Source organism: Sinohyriopsis cumingii, chromosome 16 (assembly GCF_028554795.1).
Source record: "Sinohyriopsis cumingii isolate HCF-2022 chromosome 16, ASM2855479v2, whole genome shotgun sequence".
NCBI lineage: Eukaryota > Metazoa > Mollusca > Bivalvia > Unionida > Unionidae > Sinohyriopsis > Sinohyriopsis cumingii.
Window position 1 is genome coordinate 76,296,316 of NC_142976.1, and position 11,457 is coordinate 76,307,772.

The following is an 11,457-nucleotide window of genomic DNA, read 5'->3' on the forward strand; positions in this document are numbered from 1 at the left end:
TCTTATTTTTAATTTTTTTTACAGTTTTTCCATGGAAATAAATTATTTGGTAAATTTTTCAAAGCTTGTTGTTTTCACTCTTTCTTTTGTTACTGTTTAAACAAGTAATGGAAGAATATTAACTAGGCATATTGCATTGGAATTAACTATTTGCATTCGAGTTACTATTTGCAAAATCCTATTTCTCCTGGCAATTTTTTTAAAATCACAGCTACTAACTATACTTTAATGCACAAATTTTGCAAAAGAAGAAATTTCTGTTACCATTTTGAATATTTCAAAAATTATTACTCTGAAATTTAAAATCTTAAACCATATAATAATTAATTTAAAATCCTTCAGATTAGTCTGTGCCTTGTCTATGTCACAATTTACACTGTCTAAAAGTACAGTTTCTGTGAAGCACTCCGAGGTCATGACTTCTACACTGAGGCAATGTTTTAGTATTGCTCTGACCATGCCAGCTGATGTTTTTCAGGATTGCATCACCTGTAGCACAAAAGAACTTGACTGATCAGAAGGTGAATATTGAGTTTGTTTTGATCAGTTTCTAAATAACCCAAGCCTGATAAAATTTACTTTTCACTGCTTTTGGGCAGAAAATAACAAGTAATCTTTCTCAACAGTTCCAACTTCAGGTACTCTCTGTATCAATATCTAGTAGCAAAAACAATTTTTAAGACATCAAGAATCAATAAGTACCAATCAACTGTCTTACAGTTTCATAAGCATTTCTACATATTAGGGACAACCATTTGGTTTGAAGGGAATAGTCAAGATAATGTAACACAAACAATTTGCAATCAGCATTCCTACAAAAAATGCTAGTGGAGCACATCATCAGGAAACATAATCACAGATATTACTTGAATAATGATAACACTTCTTGAAAATATAATGGTTGTATCCTAGTCCATGGCACATCATTAGGTACATGTATGGTTGCAGTATTAGGCTACATTTTATACAGATTACCTCACTGTAATGGAATCAATGCAAAAACAAACTTTATTTTACACTTTCACAGCAGGCATTTTTATATGCCTAAGTATTTATGTACTTTAAGGAGTTTTACTAATTTCCTGAATGCATGACAACAGACATCTGAAGCTGTGGTTGTGATCGATACTGATGGATCAACATCATGTATGTATGTGTGTCTGTCTGTATGTATGTATTTATGTATGTATGGTTTTCCTTATCAGCTGGGAGCAAGGTGATTTACCTGGCTACTTTTACTTTACACCTGGCTACTTTAAAAAAAGACAACCTGCATTCCAATTGAGGGAAGTCCCCCAAACCCCTCACCTACATAGGCAACTCACCCTCCAACTTTAAATCTAATGGAAAGCCGTATGTATGTATGTCTGTATGTATATATGTATGATGTATGTATGCATGTTGTATGTATGTATGTATGTATGCATGCATGCATGTATGCATGCATTTATGTATGTATGTATGTATGTAGTAAATTTTTATGGCACCTTAACACAACAGTGACTATATGATGCCAACTAAAGGTAAAGTTTAAAAGATTTAAAAATAGACTGCAAACAAATTTACGAAGATAAACTCTTCCAAGCAATAAAATGCATTCTAATTTTATAATACCATCTGAATATCAATCATAGCTGTTGATTCTGGTGAAGAGTTAATTCGTGCTTTGGTTATCCTGTTCAATTTCAATGCAGAATGCAAAGCATATGTGATGTTATGTTTTTATAGGTAGAACATACGTAATTCAAAAGTATCATACTATTAATCTTTTCCTAGGCTTATAAATTTTTCTTCAAATTACCAGTAATAAATGAGGGCGAAACAACTAAGATTGCAAAAAGGAACAGGAACTGGGTAAACAATAGTGGCAAGTTTTCACCTAGATGGACAGGTTGAGACACTATGTAAAGGGCCAATACTGTATTTCATGTATTTTTTGTACACAAAAATAATTCTTCTTTTAGAGTACAAAAAATTATATGTTTAAAAACCATTAATATTTTGAAGTACTGACCATGTACGAAAAAATAAAGGGTTTGGACCTAAACAAGGTTAATGTGACAAAGGATGCTTGTCAAGCTAACAGCTCTGATGTAAAAGATAAACACAGCTTTGCCTTGTCTAGTGTTGTTTTCAACTAAATTATTTTTTAAGCACTTAAATATGCTATAAAATAATGTGTGCATGTGTATGTGGGGGGGGGGCAATAAAATGTCATTGTGTAAAATTATGTCTGTGCCGAGTGTACTTTTTAAAAAAATATTTTTTCTGTGGGCAAATTAATGAAGATGTATTTCCAGTTTGAATCAGCTCATAATGTTTATTGCAATTTAGATATTTGTTGTTTCAGTAAATGTGTCTACCGGGTACATATGAGAGAGACAGAGAGAGAGAGAGAGAGATGGAGAGGGAAAAAAGGGTTACACAGAGATTGTAATCTTTATTGTTCAGTTACCCGATGATTGTGTTATTCTTTATGTAAAGATTACAAGGGCACTATTATATTCCACTGGCAATTAAAACCTGAATAAATAAACCATTCTTGTAATTAGTAGATCCATCGTCACTGTGCCACATAGCTATGCAGACATATTATACATGCTAATTAAATACGCTTAGACCTTTAGGGCTGTTCCAGTAAAACATATACCCCCCGGGGGGAAGGCACTTTCAAATTCAACCAACCCACAACAGAAGCAATTTTAAAAAATTATGATCCACTGTCAGATGTGTTTTAATCGAGAAACACTACCCCCTACAGAAGTACATTTTTTAACATAATTTCTGGCTATGGGTTAGTGGGCGGTAGAAGCGATTTTAATATTGGGTTGGGGACACAAGCGATTTAAATGACAGCTGGCTGGAGGTAATCTACTTAATTCATATACATCATATAATCTGCTGCATATTTTTATTTGTATTCATTCATTATAATCAGTCTTTTGTCCTTTTGTTGTTGTCTGTCAGCCAAGTATGTCTCTGATACTGTGAAATCACAGATTTTCAAGGTGGCTTATTATCTGTAGATGTCATTGATCAGTCCCTTAATACCTACTAATTTAACATCCATGAATACAGATTTTATAATAGATATTGCTATTCTAATACAGAAATCATGAATTTGTATCCTTACTAAACTCTGTGTTTTCTAAAGTGATCAATATGTCTTGCTATTTTTCTTTGTTCTCAGGCATGCTGCTTTTGATTAGAATAATAGTTAAATCTTGTATTGCTTTAAATGTGTGGTCAGATTCTATGATTCATTGTTATTATTTTTTCCAATAAATGTTTTGGTAAACTTTTACACTTTATCATTTCTTGTAAGAACATCTTTTTCAGTTACCGATGTCTTATTTTTACACCTTGTTGCAAGACTATTATAAAGTTATTAAAAAAATAGCAAGTCAAACATTTGTATATCATAGATTTTAAAAAATGGATGAAAGTCAAAGAATCATTTTCCCAGAGCACTCATAAAATCAGTCATTGCAGTTAACTGTATTGTCAACAGCATCATAATCATCACTGATGGCCTAGCAGTAAGGCTCTGCACTTTCAATCCAGTTGTCACAGGTTCTATCTCCCACTTCTAGTCTTTCATATGAGACTTATACCTATGGCCTGAGGGGCTTTAATGGCAGAGTGGTATAAGATGCTTGTCTTGTAATACAGATCTGAGGGGCTTCCATGGCAGTGGTACAAGATGCTTGTCATGTGATTACTTGCCTCCAATATGTAAATGAAAATGTTGCCAGTTACTTGTGGAAGGTCAGTGGTTCTACATAAGTGGTGTTTGGTGTCTAAAAAGGACTTGGATTTTCTTCAGCAGTAAAACTGGCTGCCATATATAGATTCTCTTCATCTGAAAATGGTGTAAAGGCCATAATGATCTACTGAAACCTCGGAGATCTCATGTCTAAATGACTTCAGTTGTTGGAGATAAACATCAAATCAACAGAGGCTCCATGTGCCCAAGTGTACTAAAGTGCTTGCTTTTACATCACTTAAACATCTCACAGAGTGAGTTTGTGTCACAGATCAACCAATTTAGGTTGGTGGTCTTTCGGGGTTCTTTCTCCACCTAATATATTGTAAAATAAATCACCAAAAAAACCAAAATCAAACCACACTGAATCAACCAACTAATGAACCGTGGCCACAGCAGCAAAGGTACTAGTCAGTCATTTTTGCCACAGCTGTATGAGTTTGTAACTTTTGACTAAAGTAATTTTTGCAGACCTTACAATATCGTCACTTATGCCTTTCTGACGGTTACCTAAAAGTCATCATCAGTAGGTGCAAATGGATTTTTCATGGTGAGCATACGAGATGGAAAAGTCTTGAGCAATCCTGCATCACACACTGCCGAAAGGTTTACATTTTAGCTCGCTTAGATTTTCTCTTAACAATGTTCATTGTTCCAACTAGAACTGTTATAACTTATTCAAGCTATATTCACCAATATCTGATGATATGCATATAAATAAATATTTGTAACAAAGTATGAGAATGTATCAATGTTTTTCAATAATGAATTTGAATTAAGCAACAACCACAATCAACAAACCAAGAAATAAAATTATTCACACTCTCTCAGACAGAAGTAGGGTATAATCATAATCCGCCAAAAGTTTTTAAATCTTTTAAATTTGCCAAATATTTTTTCCAACCATACTGATTCACTGGACATATCACCAGAATGGACAGAAACAGACCAGAAGGTTAAAATCAATTTGATACAGCTTTTAAGTAGCTAAATTCATATTGGTTTAGTTAACTGTACACCTTTATTGTCTTCCTTTTGATGAAATTTCTTACTGAAGCCAAGAAAATAATGTTGCACACATAAAAAAGAGGCACACTTCTACTCATTGTTTTTTTTTTATACTTCTCCATTCCAGTCTGTTCTTATGATCTTCTCCCCCTACATACTGTTTGTCTTGTTTATGATATGTATCTAAATTTCTCACTTTTCCTACTAATTACTATACAAATGTTCTGTGAATATGCATGTCAGTGTGAAACACAATGGGGAGACTAAATCCAAGATTGAAAACCTCTCCATTTCTGGATGTGTTCTGCTTGGATTCCATATTTCTGCACAAAACTCAAGAGTTCAGGACTCTGCACTAATTCAGTTCCCACTGTAAATTTGTGCAAACACCACGATATTAAAATTCAGTAACTTTAAATTTTGAGTGCTCATGATCAAATTTATATCAGTATAGACACATCTATAACGACAGCTTTTGTGAAGAAGAAAAAACATAACAGCCCCACCATTTTCTGGATCTATACAAATTTGAAATGTGTGCTTTCAATACTGCACCAAAGAGTCAGCTGCTGATTTCAGTAATGAGTCATCCAAACTCGGTTCTGTAAAGGGATGGAAATTATGTTAATAAAACAATGTCCCTCACTTTTTTCAGTTGCAAGTAGGACAAGCTCTCAAAAGATTGCTTTTACTAAATCTTACTTTCATTATCAACCAATCAGGGACAGTCAAACACATATATACTCTATTTTATCTTCACTGATTCTTAGTATGGTTCTCGTTCTTTCACATCTGTAGTAATGTGAGTCCTTGAACAACTCTCAATGGTTGTAAGCCTTTTTCGACCATGCTGAATGGACACACTGTAACATAATGTTCAAGTAACAGAAATACCATGGGATAACCAGAGACCAATAAAATTTAATAGTCGAGTTATCTCCTCTGCAGGGATGCTGACAGGATTTCAGGATGTACTCTAAGTTTTGTGTGTGTGTGATCTCCGATGAGGAAGTGGTGGTGGTGGTGGGAATAGCCATTGTTAAATATCTCCCTAACACTTAAATATCTGTCACTCTTTCTTACTGTTCCACTCTGTTACAGCTCTACTGAAATCAAAATTCTCGAAGAATGTCATCTCTAGTCGTATAGCGATTATTACTGTGATGTCATTGGGCATGGTCACGTGGTTGTGGTGGTGTCTTGGTTGGGATGGCATAAAGACTATAGGCTTACTCCATATTTGACAGCTAATTATGATGTTGTCAAAAGAATTCAAAAATTTCTAGCAATTCAGTTGGACTCGGATACTTGATTCATAGCCAATGAACAGGTTCTAAAATTGATGTATTTATTTTCGAGCTCATAATGTTCCTCCATCACATTCAAGTTTTGGATATACCAAAGGTGAAATTGGTGCAGTTGCATCCTAAACTACTATCGTGGCTGCTTCAAATGTTATTTAATGTGAGACTTTAATGCAAGAACTCATAGCTTCAGTGATTTTTGGGTTTAAAAAATTGATTTCTTCTCAAACAACTCAATTTGGTGCAGATTACATTGTTTTTTAATGATACGGTGAGAAGTCTTGATGTGTAAAAACTGCACAAGAAATGAACATCAGATCAGAAAATTACTACCACTGGGAAAATACTGATAGGAATATATAGAAATAACGATATAATTATTTAAGTAGAATATGTGGTGACAATACGAGCGCTAGTTCTACAACTTTGTGCAAAATACATCTTGTACAACTATTCTGTTGTTTCTAGCAGCATTGTAATATGGCAGTAATTTCTGTCCACTTTTTACTTTAGTCCCTTGCTAATTAATAGTTTTAGATTTTACAACACTAAGCACATTTTACCTTTTGACAATAACACATCATTACAAATATTTAGATTGCAAGAAAATAGAAGTTACAATTTTATTAAAAGCACTGGTACCAGTAAGACTAAAGGAGATGGTAAAAAAAAAAGAATCATGATGAACAGATTAGTTAGTGTAGTAAAGAATCCATATATCAGAATGACATCAAGTATTTTTTCATCAATTTCATCATCAGTTAATGATACTGCTTAAAAATGTATTGTACTTGATAATATACATTTTTAGTTATCCATTTTGCAATACAAATACCAAATGATGGCTTGGAACTAAGTGCCAAAAGGTCTGCAGAAAATACCACCATGATCAAAATATACATAGGAAGAACCGAACACAAACAGGACAAATTTGTATCCATCTTGCTTTGAGTTTACACAGATCAGTCAGTCTCTTATGCTTAATGTCATTTAATTTTTGCACATAGAGAGCAAGTACTTCATTTGGTCATACATCTGCATGATACAAAAGTTTGTGTTTCTCTTCTTTTGTTGCTCAGTGGTTCTGCCAACTTGAAATCTACACAAACGTAATTATGTTGTATGGGGATTCTCTCATGTTCCCTACAAGCATAAATCTGTTAATTGTTTCTGAATTTAATATGATCCTCCTCTTCGGTATACAAATATTATTCTGTGCTGTGAACTCCTTTCATTGCCTGCTGTCTGAAATGCATATGCATAACTAGCTTGAACAAGTTACTGTTCTTTATGATTGTGCAATTTTCAACATCTCACATGTACGGCCCCATGGGTATTCTCTCTTGGATATCTCTGTCCCAAAAAGAAAAGTTTTGAACCAGAGGTCTCGTTGAGATTTTAAAACTAAGAGTCCATGGCTCCCATTTTGGTTTAGCGTTTAATTTCTACATTCTTTAAAACACTGACATAGCTCTTGCTTGTCCATCAGAGTGAGTCTGAATTTTTTCGATCCAAGGAAGGTCTTATTCAAAGCACTCAGGTAGGCATCACACACTTTCATACACTTGGCTAATGTCTCTTTCAAACTATCCGTTCTAGCAACTTTAGTCCTCTCCTGAATCTCACAATCTTCGTCAGTTTGCCGTTGAACCCCAAAATACTCAGTGAAGTCTATGTCTCAACATGTCATGATTCCGAGGTCACATGCACTGCTTATTCCCTTACACTCGGAAATGAACACAAGAATGAAAGCTAAAGTTGTTTATTTTTGATGTACTGTTATAAATGACCACATGTACATCTCTGGGTATTTCTGCTTCTGAATTCAAGCACTGTAAATATCAGTAGATTTTCCCACCCAGCTGCCAGTCAAAGCCTTTGATCTCGCCGCTTAGCTACTGCAGCATGTTCTTTTGATGTACTCTTATAATGGTGACGACGTGGGGGGGGGGGGGGCTTTCAACCACTAAATTCTGTCATTGTAAATATCATCACAGCTAACTGATCAACACATTTTCCCACTACACAGGTACACTTGGAAATGAACACAAGAATTAAAGCAAAAGTTGTTTATTTGATGTACTGTTATAAATGACCACATGTACATCTCTGGGTATTTCTGCCTCTGAATTCAAGCATTGTAAATATCAGTATATTTTCCCACCCAGCTGCCATTCAAAGCCTTCGATCTCACTGCTTAGCTATTACAGCATGTTCTTTTGATGTATTCTTATAATGGTAACGACGGAGGGGGGGGGGGGCTTTCAACCACTAAATTCTATCATTGTAAATATCATCGCAGCTAACTGATCAACACATTTTCCCACTATACAGGTAACTGAAGCAGGACTGGCAAGTCTTTGAATTTTACCGCCCACCTAAATAACAAAATTGGCATCCAAATACACGTGATTATAAGCGTTTCCGAGACCTCTGTCAGTTTTCATTAACATGAACCCTGCCAAAGATTCACTTCCTTGAATCAGTGTTTTGCTGCCTCTTATGCCAGATTTTTCTCTTCCATAATGCTGTATTAGGGTTTTTAAGTCCAACATTCCCATAGTCTGCTTGTTTAGACATGGGTATATTTAATAAATGTAACCGGTATATTGTCCATCCAACACGTGCATCGGACTCGCACTCAACATCAATTTTAGGCTCAAAATCACACACTGGTATTTCCAGTGACATTTTTCCAATGTCCAACAGACCGATATACATGAAATTCATTATCATCATAGCTATCACCAGCCAGTATTTGCCAATGAAAACTTCGTCTGAAGACATACCATGTTGTGATTCAACCATTTTGGTTTCCTGTGTGACCCTTATTGGAAACACGCATTTGTAAAACTTCCACGATGAAAGTAAGGCTAAAACTCCATAAAATGCTTGTTCCTGGGCCAAAGAACGAATCAAATTTAGTTTATTTAACAGCCATCCATGTCGAATCAAAGTATACAAATATCTGGATGTCGCATCAAGTGAAGTGAGACAGCTGCGGCAGCGTGAATTACGTCGCGAAATGCACTTTTAAAGTTAAATTGTAAAGTTTAATAAAAATTGCATACTGCGCAAAGCACATTTTTTTAATATCCACGGCGCTGATGTAATTTGCCGAACGCGTATCACTGCGTTAAAAGTACACAAACTCGTACAAATTACGTGCAATCACGTGTACTGGCATCGTTTTCTGACCCAATGTTTTATTCACATTAGACCGCTAGGAGAGGGTAGATGCGATTTAAAATATATATTCGTTTTTTTTTATTATCTTCTTTCTGACAACCTCACCAGCAATTTCTCATTTTGTTAGCACAACCCACAACAGAAGTGATTTTCCTAACCAACCTTCCACTGTCAAAATCAAAACAGTTCGAAACACATCCTCCTACAGAAGTTTTTTTGAAGTGCCGTCCCCGGGGGGGATATATGTTTTACTGGAACATCCCTTAGCTTAATCTTTTGTAAATACTGGATTAATAACTAGATCTGCCTCAACAGATCAAATTAGCGAGGCTCTATGTAAGGAAATGACGTATCCCATGGGTTAATGAAAATGTGTCAGACACAGTTAAACATTTATGCAAAGTTAGATAATTTGGTTTGGTTTTTCACTAAGGAAACAAATATTTATATTTTTCGTACAGGATTATACAAAACATACTTGGCAAACAATACATTAGTAATTTTGCATACCTAAATGATACATCAAAATTTTTTGTACGATGTTTGAATGTAAACTTCACTTCTTGATGCAAATAAAAAACATACAAATAGGTAGTGAAATACAATAAAAGAAAGAAATGATCAGTGACCTTTCTGCATGATTATAAATGATGATTATGATATTTTGTTCATCTCTTGTTTCACTAATTGATGCCTCAGTTAAGAACTTACCCAAAGTTAGTCACTATTCATAACTTGCTTAGCAAAAACAATACCCTGTTCAATGGATGTACCTAAATCATACTTTGGTATATTTTTAAAACCATTTGAAATGGGAACCTGTCTTCAATTTTAACATCCAAAAATTATATACAAATAATAGATAAATAAAAATGCAACAAAAACAATGCTTTTAATCTCTTATTCTTTGTTGTAAAACTAAAAAGGCAATATTTTTTTTTACTTTGGCAAACATAAATCTTCACAATATAAGCTTTTATGTATGAAAAATAAGAGGATTTAACCCAAAATATGAATTTTTGTGCATAACAAAATTATGCATTTAATTATTATTTGTATAGTTTGATGGTGTACGAAAAAATTAAAGAGTACAAACAATAACATGAAATATGGTATATATAGTACTGACCTCATACAGGAAGCTTTTGCCACTGCTCCTACCATTATATTGCCATTCCTGCAAAGATTTTGACATGGCAATATTAATACAGTAAAACATATGATAATTCAAGAGCAATTTTTGAGTTTTCATTTTTTTCAAGGTATATAAACAATATTGCTTTACCAAGGGAATGAACAAATTATTCAAACCATACTGGGTGATTTGAATGATTGATGTTTCAGTTATCTCAATTTTACTGCACTATCAGGTATGAAAATTGAATCATTCAGTTAATAATTCTTCAAAATATTTAAAAATAAAAGTTAATAAAAAGTTTCTATTTATCATTTTTTTATGAACAGGGAAATTAGGATTGTTTCAACTTTTTCACATAAAAAAATATGGAAGTTTTCAATATAATGGAAACAAGATGTGTGTAAAACATGCACTTTTTAAATCTGTATATCTTGCGCTTGGAAAGAAAAGGGTTTAACTATACTGGAGCCTTTTAACAATATGAAAACTAATGGATTTACGCACGTTTTTATGAAAACTGGGTTTCTGATACATATTCAGTTTGATCATTTGTCCAGTATTTAAGGTCATAATGAAATCATCAATAAAGTTTTGTGCACGTAATTTGACACAACCATTGGATATGACTCAGACAGAAATTACATTTCTGGTAAAGACATTTAACACTGGGTATTTCAATTTTTAAATTGCAGCAACCAAAAAATCCACAAAAAATGGAACACCATGAAACAAAATTTATTCAGAGTACTATTACATACATATAAATGAAATTCTGACTGCTATTTTTTATAACTTAGATACAAATCCATAATTCAAATGAAAAACACCCAACTCTTCTAAAGTTACTTACCAGATCAATAACAAGCTACTTACATGATGAACACTTGTCACTTTGTAACAAGTTGCGTACTAGGTTAACAGAGTTGTAACAAGTTACTATATCAAGAAGTTACTAGATCAACAGAGTTGTCACAAATTGCTTACTAAATCAACAGACCTGTTACTGAGAAGTTACTTATTAGATGAACAGTTTTAATAAATTGCTTATTAGA

The 11,457-nt window shown here is 33.8% G+C and overlaps 1 protein-coding gene across 1 annotated transcript in view; it reads right to left on the reverse strand.

The window, feature by feature from the left end:
* The window catches only part of LOC149780835 (uncharacterized), a 209,644-nt gene that overhangs the window by 64,767 nt on the left and 133,420 nt on the right, over positions 1 to 11,457 (reverse strand). Inside the window, exon 28 of the mRNA XM_089936236.1 lies at positions 10,397 to 10,444. Coding sequence (XP_089792362.1) covers positions 10,397 to 10,444 — 48 coding nt within the window. The remainder of the gene's footprint in view (positions 1 to 10,396; positions 10,445 to 11,457) is intronic.